At 38.7% G+C, this 21,194-nt stretch overlaps 1 protein-coding gene and 1 long non-coding RNA gene across 9 annotated transcripts; one reads left to right on the forward strand and one right to left on the reverse strand.

The window, feature by feature from the left end:
* Nucleotides 1–110: 110 nt before the first annotated feature.
* LOC134637349 (uncharacterized) lies at nucleotides 111–8,790 on the reverse strand. Its single transcript, XR_010095109.1, has 4 exons — nucleotides 8,670–8,790; nucleotides 5,715–5,901; nucleotides 1,103–1,303; nucleotides 111–621 (listed from the first exon to the last, which is right to left on the reverse strand). It is a non-coding gene; the product is annotated as an uncharacterized LOC134637349 (long non-coding RNA).
* Nucleotides 8,295–19,975, forward strand: pir (pirin). 8 transcript variants are annotated; one of them, XM_063487158.1, is made up of 10 exons: nucleotides 8,295–8,550; nucleotides 9,598–9,716; nucleotides 9,800–9,892; nucleotides 11,285–11,365; nucleotides 13,537–13,743; nucleotides 15,444–15,528; nucleotides 16,346–16,390; nucleotides 17,825–17,907; nucleotides 18,284–18,350; nucleotides 18,487–19,975. In XM_063487158.1, exons 1-10 carry the CDS (start codon nucleotides 8,430–8,432, stop codon nucleotides 18,603–18,605), a joined length of 1,020 nt encoding a protein of 339 aa, XP_063343228.1. In that variant the 5' UTR covers nucleotides 8,295–8,429; the 3' UTR covers nucleotides 18,606–19,975. The 8 variants fall into 8 exon arrangements, with proteins under 8 accessions (XP_063343228.1, XP_063343390.1, XP_063343749.1 ...); XM_063487320.1 differs by having other exon boundaries at nucleotides 8,452–8,550; nucleotides 9,620–9,716; XM_063487679.1 differs by lacking the exon at nucleotides 8,295–8,550 and adding an exon at nucleotides 8,577–8,673 and having other exon boundaries at nucleotides 9,620–9,716.
* The last annotated feature ends 1,219 nt before the right edge of the window (nucleotides 19,976–21,194 follow it).

The raw sequence follows: 21,194 nt of genomic DNA on the forward strand, positions 1-21,194 counted from the left end.
CAGATAGTCATTTGGAATTTCTTAAATGATCCTGAGGATCATGGAACAAAAACATCAAGTGGAAGACCTAAAAAGTTTCACCAGCACTGAGTGAAAAAATTGTGGTTTATTTGTTTAATAAATTTTGATCAACAAACTTTCCTTGTTTAATCATGCCCCATGGTGTGGTCTTTCTTTACTTGTGACTTCTTGATGTTGATAAATACAGTAAGTGAAAAATATATATAATATACATAATAATGTACAACACATTATGCTTCTGCTCTGAGGTCCTGCCTCCATGTACTTATCCAATTAATCACAGGACAGCTGGACAGGTGTGTTTATAAATAATATTAAATTAGGCCAATTTTCTTATCCATATTTTTGACCTGAGGGTAGAATTGATTGTGGAAAATGCTTATGAACTTGCAAATTAAAAACGTGATGCATTTAAGGTCATCCCGTTTGGTTTTTATTTAAGAAGAGAATTTGTTCCACTGTGTGATGGCCGAGTTTCTTTTCTTGGAGATAGTTTCTCCTGCCTCAGAGAAAATCCTCTCACACGGAACAGAAGACGCTGGAGTGCAGAAAGTGTAGAGATGCAGGTATACGGTCTTCCTGGGTCCCACAGACTATCAGCTAAAAAGAATTTAAAAAATTAAATTGTTGCGGATTTTGTAGAATAACATTTTAAGATTATTTAAAAAATACATATTTTTTTAATATTAAATTTTAGTCAAATGGAAGTGTTTCTTAAGTTATATAATGATATTTATATTATGAAAAGCAGATTTCTGACATTTTAAGTTTTTCACATTTTAAGATAAAAAAAATAAACACACAAAACGAAAACAAACAACAAGAACTGAAAGCTGGCAAACCCACCCGACTGACCAAAATCAACTCAAAATGCTCCCACACGACAGAACGTCCTCTCTTCCTCCGTATCCCTCAATAGAATAATCAGTGGTTTGCTATCTCTCATCATCAAAATACTCCACAAATCCCACGAATGATTCACTTCCTTGTGTTTTTTTGACACACGCACCGCAGCGTCAGCTTCAAGCGGGCCATCACTACTGCCAACCTTGCTTTCTTGTGCCATAGTTCCTGGACTCACCTTGTCTTAAACCTTCGGGTTAAGCTTCTCTCTCGGACTCAGGATACCAATCCTCCATTTTGGAAACACACTGCGCCTAATCTGCTTGCCGTCCTGCCACCGCACACCGTCACGAACCTCCAGATCTCAGGTCAGCCTTTCCACGCCGCTCAGCTCACTCTGGATTCACATCACCCCTCTCTCATCACTCCCTTCCTCCTCCTGTAAGTAAGAATCGTTATATAATATACTCACCAACTTCAGAGCTCCTCTCCACTACCTCCCTAACTCCTCAGTGTGACTGCTTAACTGCCCCGTTCCAGTCTGCATCTCTGGCCCAATTCCCCCTTTCTATATCCACGCCCACATAAGCCACATTACCCAGGCCTCACCACGCCAAGCTCTGTGTTTTTGCCTTTGTCCTTGTCACGCGTTTAACTAATTAACTTTGTAAAACGACCTGTCTCTGCTCTGGGTTCCTGTACCCGAGTCCAGTTTTGGTACCGACCTTTCAGTCTTGTGACACTGATGGAGAGTGTGTGTCTGTTCTCTGGATGTGAGTAAGAGAGGAGCTGCTTTCAAGTTTACCATTACAGAAAAAAAAATCTTTTTCATGATATTCAGACTCACTGAGATCATCTCGTGTATGTGAGCTCTATTTATACTCTTTGCATGATAACCATGAGGTGTTTGTGCCACAGACTGGACCTGGACCAGGAGACTAAGAATCAGGCAAACAGCTTCTCAGCTGAAGGACGCAGAGAGGACACTTTCCATCAGGACAAACCAGGTTCAGAGAACCCGTGACTCCCATCTCTCTTTGAAACTACAATCCCTCAGCTGACTCTGAACTCGGAAATTTATGCTTAGCTCATCTGAACATACACAGTCTGAGAAATAAGCTTCTTAAAGTTGAGAAACTATTAACAGATTATAAAATCCATGTGCTGGCCCTGACTGACACTCATTTGGACAACAGTCCTCAGATATCTACAGAGAATTTCAGATGTTACAGGAAGGGTCGAGACAGGCATGGAGGTGGTGTCGGTTTCTATGTTGACAGTCACATGACAGTTATTCAGCGCTCTGACTTGGATCACAAAGATCTCCAGATGATCTGGGGTGAGATTTACCTGCCACATAGCAGACCAGAGTTAGTGGGATGTTGTTACAGAGAACATGACAGCAAAAATAAGGCGATTATTTAACACCTCATATGTGATGGGAAGGACTCGAAATTTGATGCTGGACCAACAAATCATAAAAGGGCCACACTAACTGTCACACACCAGAAAGTGCCATGAATTCTAATCATATGTACAGTGGACTGCTCCTTATAATTTAGTTTTGCCTTCTTTATGCTTTCCTCAATACAAAGAAGAGCCTTCATGAGGGCAGCTGAGCCTTGTAGACATAACAAATATTGAACAAACCTCATGCCTGTTCCTGACAAAATGCACTGAATGTGTACTTCTGTCTTATTTAGGTCATTTTTGTAGTCACAGAAAATCATTTGAGTTCATTTTTTCCTTAAATTATTTGAACCCTCTATGCCATAGAGTCTATGGCATTAAAATTGTTTTTATATGGTGCTTTTGTATTCTACTCGAGCACTCCAAGCGCTTTATACAACATGCCTCATTCACCTATTCACCCAAACATCCATAAAAGCACCTTTTCTACAGCTAAGCGCTTTCTGATTCACACACACATTCGCACTGATGAACACCACATGAGCAACTTGGGGTCAGTATCTTGCCCAAGGATTCTTTGGATACAGACTAGAGCAGGCAGGGACATCCCATCACTCATTGCAGTGATCCCAATCCTTGCTCCAACACACTCAATTAAAATAATGCAAATGACCAGCTGGGTATTATGTGCTGCACCTGCCCAATCTGATCATTTGAATCAGGTGTTTTGGAGTGGGGAAACACCTAAAAACCTAAAAGGACCCCCGGTCAAATCCTCTGCTGCTCATAATTTTACTCAACACTGAGGAGTTTTGTGTCACAAAATAAGTACACAAATGGAAAATACATTTAAGGGACAGTGTAATCACCCAGAATGAGTGTTAATTAATGCCACTTTTGTTCCACTCCTATCTGAGTCTAGTTACATTTAAATACTGAGACTTCAATTTTGCCTGGTTTAAGCTCCATAAAGCAGGCAAACCAGAATTAATCACAGAAGGTGAAAAAACTGAAACTATGTGTTAAGCTGCCAAACAGGATGAACATTTATTAAACAGACCAAAGGTAACCCTGTCTTGAACAGAACTATGAGGAGAAACAGCCACACTACCGTCATTTCTCAACAAAATATCGGTTATTATCGCTGTTACCTCACTTTCAGGAGCAAAAACGTGAGTCAATTCAGTAAAACTGTCATTTTCCAGTAATTCGCCGGATTTGGGATTTTCTAACATCCACAGTTCAAGTACAAACGGCGGTGCGGAGGCAGTATACTCTAGTGATGCGCGAATCATGAACGAATCGTTCAATACTCGAGAATCACTTTACTGACTCATGAATCATGATTCACAAGCCCAACTGACTCACTGACTCATCCCTGTTGCTGTTAGCAGCAATATATCTAGCTTATAATTAAAATTGTGGAGAAAAACACAACATCCAGTATCTTAACAAAAACATTTCTGCTCTGAACTGGAATAAAAAACCCTGAGTAGAAGCTCACATCAAGACAAAAAATGTAAAAATAACTCAGTTGTTTGGTGGTGGCTATGGCGTAGCTTCCACAGATTCAGTAACATTATCAAGTGGGAGGCCAGCAGGTAGATGAGAGAAAGGGGAGGCAGGAGGACCCGAGGCAGCACCGGTCTAAGTGTCAGGTGAACTGAACTTCAGGTAAGAAGTTATGACCTGCAGTCTATCTGGGTCAGATATAAACCAAGTTTAGGTGTAGTTTATTTTCGTTGTTCTGACTTTTTATAGTCAGTTACAATAACTCGTACTGCGTACTAGCTAGCATGAAGGAGTTTCTATACAGCTGGGTGGGTGCTTTGATGTTGTTTTCTAAGTAGCTGACAGCTGGTAACTGTGCAGGGGCGGGTCTAGCAAAGTTTTGCCAGGGGGCCAGGTAGGGCATTAACAGGGAAAGGGGGGCACGAAGAAATACTTTCTTATTCTCATTTAAAATGTCTGGCTGTTATTAAATAATTATCTGAAGCTTACAACCAAAGTTTTTATCTGACGTAAAATGAATAGAAATCATGCATATACCAACAAGACAGTGTACATCACTGTCACAGCAGCGTTTGTTTTCATTCAAAGGCTTTATGGCTTTAATACCTGGTGGGCCGGTCTCTAGTCAAAATGCCAGGGACCATTTTTTGTCCCAGTCCAGCCCTGGGCACGATACGCAGTGAATTAATCTGAGAAGGTGCATTAAAAAATAAATGGCCGCACCAGCGGTGCACATCGCAAATTAGCTCACATAGACACATTAGTTGTGCCGCTTCTTAATGACGGTATCTTAGCTAACAACCCCAACTACCAGATTCAACTTGTAATTAAGCAGCTAGATTTGTCTTGCATTAAATGGCTGAGTTAATGCCAGTTAATGCAACATCGAAGCAGCTGGAATCCACAGCTGTGCGTGTTCATGGAGATTGCATTTTCACCTGCTGGACATCACTACCTGTCAAGTGTAACTGTCTTCAGAACATTGCAGAGGCCTTATTGATAGAATTTGGTTCTACATATCTGTGTGAGCAGATTTTCTCTCACATGAAGAGTGTCCTCAGGTAGCCGTCTGAATGCTGGACACTCGGAGACCTGTGTCTCTGAGTAATTGGCTAAAACAACAGCAGCACGTTTAAGCTTGATCAGCTGTTGTTAGAATTTGTTTAATATTAATTTCTAGTATCAGCTTATGTTTGCTGGAGCCACAGCTGTAAAAGCTGCTGGTCATGATATCGGTTTTGGTTTGGTGAGAGGGAAACATGAAGAGGAAACCAGGAGAAGTCCTTACTGATTTATCAGAACTGAACAGGTGATGGAGAAACAGGTTTACCTTTTAGGTGACATGAATGAGTTGAAGGGAAGTTATGAACTGTTTCTGAGAGACAAATAACACCAGGATCCTTTTCTATGTAGCTGATAGCTGGTAACTGTGCAGGGGCGGGTTTAGCAAAGTTTTGCCAGGGGGGCCAGGGATGGCATTAAGAGGGAAAGGGGGGCACAAAGAAATACTTTTCTTTCTTATTCTCATTTAAAATGTCTCGCTTTTAACAAATAATTATCTGAATCTTACAACAAACGTTTTCATCTGATGTAAAATGTATAGAAATCCATTATTGTACATAGTAATTTTTTTTCCAGGGTCCCATCATAATTTCTTCAGAAATAAGTACTGTATATGATGCCAGTATTTTCCCACATTTTTTAGATTCTGTACCAGTACTGTGTGTAAAATGCCATCAAAAAGTCAATTAAGTTTTATTCTTTCTCACCTGTCTTTCTGTCTCCTTTCACTTTTTAAAGGTTGCCATGTTAGAAAAAATATTTTGCCCTGCCATTCTGTTTATTGATGTGGTAAATGAATAGTTTATGAAAATATATCTAAATCTGTCATTTATTATTTTTAATATTCAGTAATGATCTTGTCTCACCTCTAGTCTTCTCTGTCTTAATTTCAGGTTTCCACCATGTGTTGTAGATAGTTCAGGAGGTTAACTCGACCAAGCAGTCTTTGGGCTTCAGCTAAGTACTGGTCTCTAGTCAAAACGCCCGGGCCGATTTTTTGTCCCAGTCCAGCCCTGGTCATAAGCAACAGCAGAGAGCAATCATGTCTCAAGTCTAATAAGAGAAGACAGGAAAGAAACAATTTGTCCAAACCAAAGCAAAAATGAAATGAGAAGTAATGTTAGGAAACCTGGGTTGTTGACCCAGAGTTTTGAGTTTTCTTTACTATTGTACTTTGATTTTGCCATTATTTATTGTTTCTAGTCTTTTGGTTTCTTTGTATGGGCAGAAATCTGTGCCATCAGAAACTGAATTTGAATAAGTTAAATTTGAATTTGAATTGCTCGGATTGAATCTGAATTGTAACTTGAATAAATGCTTTTAAAAACTGAATATGAATTAGCCTAATTTGAAATTCAATTTATTGGTTTGAAAATGATCACCACTAAATTGAAATTGAATTTTATATTTTGAAAATGAATTCATTTGCTTTGAAACTGTATTTTATCCTTTAAAATTTAGTTCTCGAATAATTTCAGATTCACTTCTCACCATTCAGTTTGAGTTCTAAAATTCAATTTCAGTTCCAAAATTCAGTTTTTTGGGACTTACATCCGGTTCCGGTTCAAGAGTAATGAGCGCAGATTAATAGAAATACGTTTTACTAGCGGACCCAAAGTAGTGATGGGATTTTCGGCTCTTTTTAGAGAACCGGCTCTTTCGGCTCGCCTCACTAAAAAGAGCCGGCTCTTTCGGCTCCGAACCGGCTCTTTAGGTTGTTTTGTTACTTTAATTAATTTATTATTAACAACAATATAAAATTATGCACAAAAGGAATTACTAATGTAAAAAAAAGTGGTTTTATTTATATATGTTTATATATAAATATATGCGGTGGCCCCTAGAGACAAAGCACGTACAAACTCCAAAAAGCACATACAAACTCCAAAACACATTTCTAGCGTTAACTGAACTTCCAAAACAGAGCTACCTAGATCACTTAAATTACACAGTTGAAAGCATATGTGTATTGTTTGTGTATTTATACACAAGCACTCATATATATTCAAATAATTCAAAAAAATGTTCATTTACCTGTTACTACCACACACCAAATCCGGTCATTGGTACTTGCTGGCTTGTGTAGCCACTAGGTAACAAAAGCTCAACACTGCGCCTAGCATCCTGGAGCACTTCTGTTGTCTTTTGTACGTGTTTTGGAGTTTTTACGTGTTTTGAAGTTTGTACGTGCTTTGTCTCTAGGGGCCACCGTAAATATACTTTTATTTATTCACTCCACATAAAATGTAATAAATAAATCATATAATACAAAAACCAACTATTCACATTTCAACTTTTAACTATTTAAATTTTCAGCTTTTTCCTTTTAAACAAATTTAAAGTGAAACAACACAAAACACTGTAAACCACTTTCTGAATCCTTTATCATCTGCAACTGAAAATAGTTGTGGATGATTACTATACCTTTCTAATGTGACGTTGTTGTCCCTGGCTCTCTTTCTCTCTCTCTCCCTCCCGCGCTGTTCCTGTGCTACTGCGAGTGTAACTACCGCCCCTCCCCCCTCTTCCCAGCGCAAGAACAAGGCTGGCATGCGGAGTGAAGCGGAAAAAAAGTGTGAGAGAGAGGGTGAGAGAAAGGAAAAAAAAACAACGCCGGTCTAACAGCCATTTTGTTCGCGAACGACCCATCACTAACCGAAAGTGTTACTGACGGGAATGTACAGCATCTTCAGCTGAATTAAGACTTCAGAAGTCATTCGTCATGTCGAATGACCAGCGGATAAACTCTCAGGTTGGTAATAAATGTATTACATGTATAAGAACAAGCGTCATGTTAACAAATGATAGCCGTACAGTAATTTTTATGCTTATTGTAGCTGTTAGCTAATTTAGCGTAGTTTGCCCTGGATTCAGCTTTGACAAACAAATATGATCGTCTGTTTCTAGTAGAATTGCTAAAGCATATAGTTAGGGCTGGACCAGGTGACCCTGAATCCTCCCTTAGTTATGCTGCAATAGGTAGGCTGCCGGGGATTCCCATGATGCATCGAGTTTTTCCTTTCCAGTCACCTTCTCACTCACTATGTGTTAATAGACCTCTCTGCATCGAATCATATCTGTTATTAATCTCTGTCTCTCTTCCACAGCATGTCTTTATCCTGTTTTCCTTCTTTCACCCGAAACCGGTCGCAGCAGATGGCCGCCCCTCCCTCCCTGAGCCTGGTTCTGCCGGAGGTTTCTTCCTGTTAAAAGGGAGTTTTTTCTTCCCACTGTCGCCAAAGTGCTTGCTCATAGGGGGTCATATGATATGATTGTTGGGTTTTTCTCTGTATTTAATATTGTGCTATCTACTGTACAATATAAAGCGCCTTGAGGCGACTTTTGTTGTGATTTGGCGCTATATAAATAAAATTGAATTGAATTGAACTGAATTCAAAGTTGTCATCTTGTACCCTCTCAGAGCCCTGTATGCTTGCAGAGACCCCTACAGTAGGGAAACATGCAAAACAGTGTCCAAACCTGTGTATTTTAGCTTTATTTATGTCTTACACAGCATCCCAACTCTTTAGCTAACTTAATAACTTTAGCTAAAGTGAATAGTTAGTCTGAAAGGCTGAAAAATGATTAGTCATCCCTCCGCCCCAAACACAAACATACACACGCTTCCGCCCCTGGCTTGTTATAGTAGGCTGCAATCCGAGCAGGTGAAGTTCCAGAAAAAAACTCGCTCCTGTCCGGCAGGTGAGTGTAACTACAAGCTAATAAGCTTGTATGAGCTGGATATAGATTCTAAAAAGCCGAGGAATAGACGGGCAGTACTGCCTGTTTCTACACAGAGTGAGAACGGGCTTTTTCTTTACCGTGGTATGCTGTTTTTTCTGTAAACGTCATTCTCGAGTCGCATTTAAACATTACCGAAAGGGTTTTTCATGGCAGGTAATGCAGTACGGTGCGCCTTTATTTCCTAGAAAATGACGCAGTGTGGTGACTAAACAGAAAAGAAGGGACTGCTGGTCACGTGATCACCAGACCAGACTGCAACTCGGCTTCAACGCTAAATCATGAACGGACATAGTTTCAGGAAGTGATCACACAACAGAGCCGGGAGCGAAAAGAGACGGCGTAGGCCTAACAAGGTCTGAAGAAGTATCAAATGAATACAGCGAAAGTTACAGGACCAAGCCGACAGCAAGAACTGATGATCAGCTGACCGATCAGCTGATCACTGCCGTCAGACTCTAAGAGCTTTTCGCAGTGGCGCCAGATCAGCTGAGATCCTCCAGTTCGCCCAATCGAGTGTTTAGAAATCGGGGAATGAAATAGGGGCTATTTTGTCATATCTTGGTATTTTACAGCATTTTATTTCAGAATAGTCGCCTACAGCAGAGTTGAGGTTTTGTCTTCAGGATGAAATAATTAATAATCTATTAAAAACGTTTATTTACTTTGAGACTTCTAAGTCATTTGAGATACTACAGTCTATAAATACAGATTTTTTTTTTAGAAAAGAGAGGTGAACTGAAACTTACACTGATGCATTTTAAGAGTAAAGAAGTGCTTTAATAGATAAAGATGGAGAGTTGAAATCTGAGTAATAGATATAAAATGAAAATTATTCACAAAAGTTATCACAAGTAGCGAATCAACAAATAAAAAAGGCATGTCACGGGAAAAATAAAGATTTTCTTCTTATTATTATCATCCTTTTTTTAGTGAATGTTGCGGTATGTTATGTATTGTTTTATATCATTGTTTTGAATGTTTATGTATATGTTGTATACGTTGTAGTGACTACTGAAATCTTCCCCAGAACGATGAATGTGAGGAGAGTGCAAAAGACAGTTCTGAGTGTGGAACAGGAAGAGGGGCTCGGCGCTCGGGTCCGCAGGAGCATTGGGAGAAAGGAGGTACGTTCTTCAGCTGTCATGCTGCTTGCTGAAAATGCACTCAACAGCACTCCTCAAACATATGCTGCATATTTTATTTCCAGCTGAGGAACCTGGATCCTTTTTTGATGTTGGATGAGTTTAGAGTGAGCAAGCCAGCGGGATTTCCAGACCATCCTCACAGAGGATTTGAGACGGTGAGGCTGTGTGAGTGTGTGACCAAAGATTTACAAGTTCCAGATTCTCAAGTTTGGGAATTTGCTGCTCTTCCTTCCTGCTTTTGGTCTTTCTGTTGGGGGTAAAATCAAAATCTGCAACACTGCAACAGGTTGCAAAGCAGCATATGAATGTACGATGTGAAAGTACTGCAGTTGTCAGCCTTTCAACTAAACGTTGTCACACAGTTTAACTAGTACATCAGCAGCAGGTGAAATTCCTCCTTTCATCACTAGATGGTGACATCAGGACTAGGCCCAGGAGATAAATGTACCACATTCATTTATACAAACATTATTTCAGGTTGATTGACCTTTTTAAAACATAGATGAAGTCCAAGGTAGAAAAAACACTAATATTTCATGCCACTGTAAAGTTTGCATAAACTCACCTTTTACCCAGAATGCTTTGCAAGGAAACGTGCAAAGAATCACATGAAGAAAAAAAAATCCCCTATTTTGAAATGACCAAATGCCCCAGCTATTAGTGGAGCAGCTTTACTTTTGTGGGAGAGGTTATTTTATACATATTATGAGCACTTTAAAATAATGCCAAATATCTGTGCGTATTTTTTATTGAATTTTTGATCCAATAAAAGCTTGAAGCTTCTAAATGTGAGGTTTTTTTTAAAGCAAATTATTTTTAAAAAGGTGAATTTGTCTTCACCTTTTGCATTTTACTCATTAATAATTTTATGAATCACACAAATTAAATATGAAGTAGCCAAAGCTCTTTCTAGTATGGACATCAAAATTTACACAAAACATTAGCAAAGCTGCTACCACAGCTATGAATTAATGAAGTGTGGCAGGCTCGACTTGTGTCTTCGTAGTCTTGAAAACCCAGACGTTGTCCTTAGATTGCCGGACTTCCCCCAACTTTATTTGATTTGGCAGATGCGACTTAAATCTCCTGGTGTGGGTGGACAGGACTAGGCTTCACTCCCAGCATGCCTTTCAGCAGGTGTGTTTGTACACACTCACATGACTTTTGAAATCACACAGCTGTGGAGACAGATCGCATGCAGTTCACTGCAGGAGCCCAAGCGTTCCTCTCTTACACAGATGTTCACCTTTGAGCTTCTGGCCTTACTCTCAGTACTTCTCTTCCTGTCTACTCTGACCACTCTGAAAAAAAAAATCCATATTTTTAAAAGTTCCTGCTTAAAAATAAGTGCAAACATGCCTTTTTGTGTTAATGAAGCAAATAAATCAATGGTAGAGTTAATGAAAAAATGTTTGTTATGTTTTATAAAGGATTTTGCCAAAACCTGTTTAGAGGTATGGGTTAAGTCTAATCATGCCTTTTCTTTTATTTTAACTGTGACTAAATATTGATAATGGCTGATTATGATGTTTACATGTGTCTTTCAGGTAACATATCTTTTAGAGGGGAGCATAGCTCATGAAGACTTTTGTGGCCATTCGGGACGACTGAAATCTGGAGATCTGCAAGTATGGCTTTCTACAATGGGACCTCTAATGATTTTTCCTATGTATACAGTATACTGTTAAAATGGCAGATGCTCATATTAAACAAGGTCAAAGTTTCAAATAAGGAGTTCTGCACTGGCAGGAGTATTCCCTCTGAGCTAAAACCTCAGACCTTGTTCAACAAATCATACACTGTACATAAAAGATGGAAAGAGCCATCATGATGTCACCCTTTAATTTGTATGCCGCGTTTTTGTAACTCGACTTCGACTAGAAGGTGACAGAGTTCATAAGTTACCAGCTAAGCTTGGCTAGCAAGGTACCTCCATATATGACATACCAGCTAATTAGTGCAACAGTCAAAGAAAATACAAAAATTCAGATGATTCAACTAAAATGTTCCACCAATGCCAAACATGGTACATTTCAGCCAGTTGAATAATCAATGCCGAAGTTTTAAGAGACAACTAAAACTTTAGCTGACTGCTTCAGCATCCACTAGGTAAGTTCAATATTTTGATCACAATTTAAACAAGAGTGCTAAAAAATCAACACTCTATAGTTGTCATAAAAAGGGAAATTCGTTTTAGAGACCAAAACTAAACTTGGATATAGCCCTTATAAATCTGGAGATTTTATGGTCGTTTCTGGGATTCATTCACTCTTCAAGACAGCCTCAAGTGGTCATTCAGGTAGCTGTTCTGTTTTTTTCACTTCCATATTGGCTTAATTTTTCAGTCCCAGAGGCTGCCAGTTGGCACTGATATGTGGATTTTGAACCAAGCACAGCTGTTTCCCAGTGTATCCAGTGTTTGCGCTAAGCTGCTATTGACTATAGCCTCATATTTTGATTCAGTGAGGCTTCAACAGTAGAACAAGACATAAGTTTATGAGAGTATATGAATCCCCACAAAACTCATTACATATGCATTACAATGTTGTGCACTCACACTAATTGGATGTTGTGCCCTCTGGGATGTTTCCTCTGTTTTAAAGTAGTAAAGCAATATTCACACAAACACAGCCCACTGACTCAGCTTCAGTGTGCAGCAGAGGTTCAGTCAGTTCAGCTGGATTTGTTCTAACCCACCCCGTGCACCCTCAGTTGGCTCTTGTGGGAGCTGCAGATGCTCAAACAGACGCCTGCCTGTCCTAACGGAAAAGCTAGACGATGTAGATGAAAGCAGGGTTTCATTAGAGGAAGCGGTGAAAGAAGCGATCAGCAAAGAAAATGTTTGAGAATGTTCTCAGGTTAAGTTCAGATATGATGGAGCGGCTGCAGTCGTAATGATTTTAGATGGTGACTCATTTTTTAAATCCAAACCAGAAGCTTTGTTCTAAGTTACAGATATTTCATGCCTATTTAATGATAACAGATATTTTGAAATTATTTTCAAATTTTATTCTCTGGGATTTCCTAAGGGTTTGTACTAATTTTCTGCTACATTTATACATCTTTAATTTTCCAGTTTACATCGAGTAACTGATAAATAAAAACCGCATGATGAACACTCTTAGATAAATGATAAGTGGGCAGATATAGTTAAACAAGGTTGTGAGCTCAAATTTCTAAAGGAGATGAGGAGAGACTCCCAATCTAAATTCGCAATTTTTTTCAAAGACTATCAGTGGTTCTAGTTGCTTGTAGGTTGTGCTGTGTGTGTAGGTTTTTTTTTTTTTGTTTAGGTGGCTGTCAGACAGTATTACAGGACACCCGCCTAGAAGAACCCAATAAATATAGTTGCACTTAGTTTAAGTTATATTTCATTATTTGTGTACATACACACTCAGTGGGAGTGTTTGCTTGCCTGCCTTCTATCTCTTCTATCTAAAAAACACACATTGGCATACTGGTGACACCAGACCAAAAATGAGGGGATCACCAAGATTTCAACACATCCCCTCAGGGAGATTTATGTCTGTACAAAATTTCAACATCCACTGTCAGCTTTTCAAAGCTGTTTTTTCCAAAGTGATGAACCAGTCACTGATCACCACCATCCACAAGTGTTAGGCCCTACACCAAACCATTGCAATGCAAATAGTATCCAGCCCACCTCTAATCCAAACACAAAATTCAAGCAGACAATAATAAACTGTAATTTTTTTAATTATTCCTATTATACACATTCTTGCACATTATTTGTGACTGTTTCTTTTGTACATGTGAATTATGTCTCCTTGTCCACCAGTGGATGACTGCAGGACGGGGGGTGGTCCATGCCGAGATGCCCATGTCAGAGGAGCCGGTAGTGGGCTTACAGTTGTGGGTTAACCTGTCAAGGCAAGAAAAGATGGTGGAACCTGCGTACCAGGAGCTTAAAGGGTCAGACATCCCCAAACCCAGCCAGGGAGGAGTTGCGGTCACTGTGATATCTGGAGAAGCTTTAGGAGCAAAGGTGTGTGCATGTGTGTTTGTTTTTAATAATTCATCTACAGGGATCTGATATCACTAAAACCTTTGTCCTACCAAGTCTATCAGACTAGCACTCTAAAACTGGGCATGGTTTTTAGTTTCCTGTTAGCTGCTGATCTCATGATGATTGCTCATTTGCTGAATGCTTGAGGCAAAAAGGAAAAACCTACAAACAGTATGTGGGTGTGTGTGTGCATCTAGGATAGGGGAAGGAGCCTGTTACTGCACTGTTTGACCAGAGTGAGTGTAAGCAGTGTCTGAAAAGAGGAAACTACAAATAAAAAGCAGATTGTTCGGCGCTGTGAGGGTTGACTTGTTAGTTAGTTGTGGTTTGCCTTTGTGCTTGTTTTAATACTTTTGTGAACATCGGTGGAAGTTGATGTGGAGGTTGTTTAAGGAAGTGGGCACTATTGACACATTTTAGGTTAAATGTAAGACTGAAAGTGAAGGAAACTGATGCAACTAGTTGTTTGAAGTATGTGTTTGTGTTCATCCATGTATGTGGACTCTGATATACTGACAATCAGAATGTTTTATTAATACCAGAAGACATTATGTTGTCACAGTTGCTTCACGACAGTAAGACCAGTAACTAAACAAACTAAATTAAATAATACAATATATTACACACTTGTACAGTGAGGGATTGTATAGTGATGAATGATCAAAGTTCCCAAGTCCATACTTTCAGAAGAATTTCAAGTTCAATGGCCTTTGTAAAGATACAAATGTGTGTGTGTGTGTGTGTGTGTGTGTGTGTGTGTGATGAACAAGGTTACTGCTGGTAACATTAAATCCTCTGATGTGTGCTGTGTAAAAAGAACAGTTCAAAGAAAGAAAAACCTCAAATGACACCGATGCTTGACCACAACATTACATTTATTGGATAAGCTCATCACTTTGGTCTCCTGCCAGTCGTATCTATTTTTTAAACCAGTAAGTTAGTTTAAATTTAATTGTGCCCAGTTTTATTCCCACACTTTGTAAATGTTTTCACAAGACACTTTTAATTGCTGTTTACAGTAAAGCCCTCTTGGGACAGCAAACATGTCACAATACACATCTGGTAACAAAAATAAAGAGACCAAAGTGGAAAAATGTAGCCTATGATTGTTACTGAGTTGCTCAAAGTAAGACATGAATAAACAAAGTACTACATGAATGGGATGACATTCACATTTGAAACAGACTTTTTTCCTTATTTTAATGCATTTATGTGGAAGCACTAATCATGTGTCTGAACTATAGACTAACATAACTATTACAGTGGAATTGTTTTTCTGATTAACTGACAAGTATTTGCTTGCTTTTGGCAATATTTTTGGTCTCTACCAACCTGTAGTCTGAGGGAAACATGTGAATTTTATATCCTCACATGCTTCACCAGCTATTTGTTAAAAACGTCTGCTTACTGTCTGATGCTGAGCAGGAGATGTAGCGCTCTTTTATGTTGTAAGAAATTATATTTGCCAGTATTCTCCGGTACGTGTTACATAGGGTTAGCTGTGGTAACCTTAGAGTCAGCTATGGTAAATTAAGACTAGTAGCCTTAATAACTGTTTAACAATTAGTCAAATATACTCAAATGTTTTGTATCTTCAAACAGAAGAATAACTGTGTAACTCTCTTTGTTGCTGTCTTACTCTCTCTTGTTTTTTTCTGTTTCCTATTGCTTTTGTTTAGTCCAAGATCTACACGAGAACTCCGACGTTATACCTGGACTTCAAATTGCAGGCAGGGGCCACGCATGTGCAGCCTGTCCCTCAAGGTAGGAAAAATTTAGAAACTAGTTCATCTAACGTGAGCTGATAATAATAATATTCTTAATCATGTCTTTGAAGATGCTTACATAAACATCTTGTGGTCACTTGGGGACTGACGCCGTCTGGTACTGAGCTATTGGTTCTCAAGTGTTGTTGCCAGGAGAGGACTGTGTTCTCCACAGGCTGTGTTGAATATTGGCTTACTATTGAAAGAGACAGAACAATGACTAATTCTTTTGCATATAAAAAGTGTTTCAACCTACTTTTTTTAAAGCAACAGAAAAACAAACTCAAAAACAAATGTTTGGCTTTTAAAATGAGACTATTTAGAATGAAAATTAGGTTGAATACATGATTAATAAAGCCTCTTGTTTTTATCCATGTTGGATTGCATAAGAAACGATAAGGGTTACTGGTGATTGTAAGTGTGGAATACAAATTATTTTCTTGGTTAGTTACTTTGAGACTTGGAATCTGGAATCTTCAAATTTTCATATGTTCTTTTTTCCAATAAATAAATAAAAAATCCTAGGATACAGTACAAAATGTAAATAACAAAATGCATCTGCAAATAATTCTAAGGCTATATTTCATTAAAACATAAATGACATGTCAAATGTTAAAGCTCAGATCATTTTTTTTATAAGTTAATGAATTTAATTAAAATCCTATATGTCAGTGTGCACAATCTTTATTCTAATGCCTACAAATGTCCAAAAACACAATAAAGTCAGGTGGAGGTCAGTTGTCTTTTAGAATAATTTACCTATTTCATTATTACACCTGTACTTAAGATATAGACATGATGTTTCTGTTTGACAGGTTGGACTACGTTCATCTACACACTATCAGGATCCACTCATGTTGGTAAGTTTCTTCTTTATTTGACTAATTATTACTTTGTTAATACCTGTTTTAAACCTAGATTGTGGTATTGTTTAACAGCTCAGATTTATGTAAGGAGATTGGTTGTGCTCCACCTGAATTCTTCTGAAACTTGATCTGGTCATTTTTGTGTGAGCTTGCTGGCAGGCAGACAGCCTTTCGGGGGTCGCTAATGCGTCGGGTAGTGCTCTGTTTGGATTTGTGCACTGGTTTCCCTCCTTGCTCGTCCTGGGGCCTTATCAACGTTACAGAAATGTTTGTGATCTCAGTCCAGCTGCATCTCCCTTTCAGCTTGATGGATATCGACTGTCACTCAGCTATGATCTCTTTAGACTAGATCACTGCAGATGATCCAGTATCTCTGGAAATATTATAGTGCACCTGTGTGTAAAATACCACCATCTCACTGCTTGGCTTTTTATCAGTGAGCTTATGTTCATGTTATAATTCAGTATGCTACATCAGTGTTCCTGTTTGGTCTGTGAACTATATTGTTTCATGCTTATTGAACAGCATGGTGTGATCAGGGAATTCCCCTCACATGCGAACAAACTCTCTCAGAGAATGAACTCATTTTCAGAGGCTTTGTTAGTTTGTTGAAACCTGTTGTGTTCTGTCAGAATTTCCCTTTTAATATCCTTCATTATGATTCAGTTGCTCCATTGTTACACTGCAGGGTCTCTCAGACTGGCTGTAATTTCGAGCAGATGTTTGATGACACGAGAGGATGAAAATGACTGCTAAGATTAAAGAAGTTATTTGATTTTAAAGTCTCTAACTCTACAGGCAGTCCTCCCAAATCAGCACCAGCTGGCTTTGATGAATGAATCCAACACAAGTGGGATTGGCTGTGTTTCTCAGCATGTAGTGTTGGTGTTGCGAACAAACTGCTCAAGCAGGTTGAAAGTGTAAATGGCTGAAACGTGGAGGTGGCAAATTTACTCTTTGTTGCTAATGATGCTTATTTAGACTCACAAGCCACAAACTTAATCACTTATATTTGTATTTTGTGTTGTTCTTTACATGATTTATGACGAAGTACAATTCTATGGATGAAATGTGTACTCAGTTTCATTCGTCATAAGACAAAATGGGATTAATGTGGCAAAATGCTGGGAAACTGTCACATTTAGAAATATAAATGAAGAATTTAACAAATATTATTATTATCATTATCAATATGTCAAACTTATAATATGTTTGAGATAATTTATGGCATCTTAAAACAAGTATGAATAACTTTACTCAAAGCAAAAAAATATATAAACTGACGTCAGTATAAAACGTGAGATCATCACATTGAATTGTTTTGCAGCACAGTAAAAGATACAAATATCACGCAGCTGAACTTGTGCTTTGCTTTTACTCGCTCACAAATATCATGCCTTGAATATTGGACTTCCCTTTCTTTTCAAGGCCCAGATGAGGAGCAGCAGCAGGTGGAGCCTCATCACACTGTGGTGTTTGGGGATGGAGACTGTGTCAAATTTGAAAACAAGGTTAGAAAAATGTCTTTCACCAGTAGTATGCCATGGGAATTTTCCACCTCATGTCATCTAGTGGTGATTTTTCTGCCTTTGTGAGGTGTTTTTAGTGTGAACTGTCAAGATGCAAGATGCTGAACCCTAGATCTTCCCTCATGCAGTGTGATTGGTAGAAAGCTCTTAAAGATTTATTTAAAAGTGTTGTGTAAATGAGACTTGTAGTAAACGTGCTATTTAAGCACCAGTCCATTTACCAAATGGTGAACATGTCTTTAGTCCCTATCTCTAAGCGGGGAGCTACTGACTTTGAATTGTTCATGAAAAACTTTAGTCTGTCCACTTTAAATTCAAACAAATGTTACTTCATTTCATCTTGTGTTTTTTTCCTTAGGGCTCCGAGGTTTCCCATTTTGTGCTGATCGCTGGACAACCAATCAACGAGCCTGTGGTACAACACGGTAAGTCATTGGTGCCCTTTCCTCCATGCCGGCACAAAGTCACTGACAGACAAAAAAAAGATGCTTTGTGTTTTTAGGGTATAGTTGATGTTTATAACAGCTGTGATGTAACACTCGTGTTGTGTCTGCTGTTCAGGTCCATTTGTCATGACCACAGAGGACGAGATCAGAGAAGCTTTCAGAGACTACCAGAATGGCAGAAATGGCTTCGAGAGGGCTCCAAACTGGAGATCCAAGATCAGGGATTCTGTTTGATCACCATATCCTGACACTCCTTTACCCCTCAGAAAACATTGTTACTACAGAAAAAACATAAGGTGGTTTTAGTTTGGGATAATCATATAAAGATGGGAAAAGTTTAGTTTTTGAGAACTTGTTTTTATTTATTAATCTTTGATTTATGTGTGATTCAATTAAACTTGTTACATGAAATGACCACAGCAGGAAATATGCTTGTAAGAACTTCGTTGTGTTTTGGTACAAAGGTAATCAGGGTTTGAATCAAAGGAGAGGACCTGCATTTAACATGAAGTTAAGGTTACGGTAATGCAGTGGCCATGGTAAGAAGAGACACTGGCTATCAGTTTGAAACAGGAAATGGATAGACTACCCTGACCTCCTCACTCGACTGAGAGTAACTCTATAACACTGAACTTCTGTTACTCCCAGAGTTATTATGGCCACTACAGGTCACTGTCAACAAAGTGTTTCAATGGGTTGCTGCTTGCACAAACAACCTGTGGAGCTGTTTCAATCGGGGGACAATCATTGTTATTTCTGTGAGAGTTACAACACTGTGCAAAAGTCTTGAGCCACACCTCATTTCTTTATATTTTGCTTCCAAAGTCTGAACCAACAATTCTCCAGACTTTCTGGACTGATTTTTTTTTTGTAAAGCCATTTAATACTGACCAATTCATGATTCAAGAGATAAGCCAGTGTTGTTATTACACATAACAGGCAACTTAACAAAGAACCTATTTTAAATTGGCACTTTGTTACTAGCAGCCTCTCACAAAAATACACAATTTATTCCCATTTTTATAGCTGAATCTCTGAAAAATGCCAAAGAAAACATAGTTTGACAGACAGAAATTAGTAATTCTGTACCAGCAAGGTGATTTCCGAAGAGGTATCAGCATGACGTGCAGTGTGGCAGGAGATTATCTGCAGGAAGTGAGTAGTATCAGAAAGTCATGTTCTTAAGAGATAGGAGAAAAACCTGACACAGGACCTTAGAGATGTATCTGACCTTTCATTTGATCTATCTTTGGAAAGCTTTAAAGCACAAATTGACCTTCAAACTTGTTAGATTTGCCTTATACTGTATTTCCATATATGTATAAACATATTTCAGTAAATTGTTGCACCTATTTCCCATTTTCCTGGCAAAATATAAAGACATGAGTGGTGACTTCTGCATAGTCATAGCAGATTAAAAGACTAGATGCCATGTGTAAATGCTCTTCTCAGATGTACTCATGCTTTCTTTGGTGCCCGGAAATGAAAGTGAAAGATTTAAGGTTTGATCAATGACCACTATAAGAATCATCCATGTTATTTTACACACTGATTTGTCAGCATTTCTGTCCAAATTTAACCACAATAAAAGTTTCTATGCTAAATAAAATGTACATAATTTCAAGCCTTGTGCTCCTACTTCTCTCCCCTTCTTGCTGTTTCTTCTCAGCCAGCGTCTGAGGTTCATTTTCCACAAACATCTAAACACAATTTCAATTCCCAGTTTGCTCTGCCTTCTCCTCTCTCTCAACATCACAAATAAAAGTTTTAGCATAATATAACATGATAATTTGGGGGACACTTAGCATGTGCTCTTGTCTTAGGATCACTGCCTTTATTTTGAATTTTTTTTTAATTGAAATTTTTATTTCAGTCAACAACAACAACAATTATAAGGGAATAATTTAACAAAAGTAAAGTGAGATTCTTTAAATGTACTGGTGTGTGCCCAGTTAAAACCTAATAAACCACATAAAAGTCTTTAAAGCAATCCATAGTCATACAAATAATTGATTTTATTTATATGTCCTCACAGCACACATGTTGCTAGTGGATTACATTCAAAGACAAATGGGCTTGGAGGGCTGTGTGGGTGTGGTGTCTGTGAGACAGGGGTGGTGCCGGCATCTTGTTTCCCCTTACATGTTATAGCGGTCTGGATCACATTTAAAACACATGGTACTGCTCTTTGGCTGTGTGTGGTTTGGCAGCTTCAGAAGAAAGGACATTGGTAGGGGGATTTAACAGGCAGGGGATTTGATCACTTGACAGACGGACATTAAAAAAGGGAAAACGGGAATACGAGGAACATAAAAAGCTGCACTTTGAGGCTGCAGGACCAGCAACAGTGAAAGAAAGACAGGCATTCAAGCCTCCTGGAACTCAAGAGGCATCGAAACACCACAGCAGGAAGAAATGAAGACAGATAGTGGTGAATTTGCAATACGGATACTGTAACATAGCAGTTACAAGGAACCTAGAAGTCTGAACACAGAGGCTTTTGTTTAGTTTATCCAGCCACAGGCCTTTAAGCATATCATCGGCCTTGAATCTAAAACAGAGTGTGTTGATAAGAAGTCTTCAGGATAACCTTCATTTTCTTTTTGTCTGAGGTAATTTGCAACGTTTAACTTGTAATAGCCTCAGCATTTAACTGGACATCTCAGCTTCTCATTAAAGCTTCAACAGGAAGAGGTGCTTGTTTTAAACACCCCCTTTCTCCATCTGGCTTGAGGGTGTCTGGGTGGCTGTGACAGGTTACGCCTGGCTCACACACACACACACACACACACACACACACACACACACACACACACACACACT

The sequence above is a fragment of the Pelmatolapia mariae genome, linkage group LG1 (assembly GCF_036321145.2).
Source record: "Pelmatolapia mariae isolate MD_Pm_ZW linkage group LG1, Pm_UMD_F_2, whole genome shotgun sequence".
NCBI classification, from domain to species: domain Eukaryota; kingdom Metazoa; phylum Chordata; class Actinopteri; order Cichliformes; family Cichlidae; genus Pelmatolapia; species Pelmatolapia mariae.

Coding starts and splice junctions, on each gene's coding strand:
- pir (XM_063487158.1), top strand. CDS start 8,430: ATGATTAGTCATCCCTCCGCCCCAAACACAAACATACACACGCTTCCG. Junction 11,366..13,536: donor TGAAATCTGGAGATCTGCAA/GTATGGCTTTCT, acceptor CTTGTCCACCAG/TGGATGACTGCAGGACGGGG. Junction 18,351..18,486: donor CGAGCCTGTGGTACAACACG/GTAAGTCATTGG, acceptor TCTGCTGTTCAG/GTCCATTTGTCATGACCACA.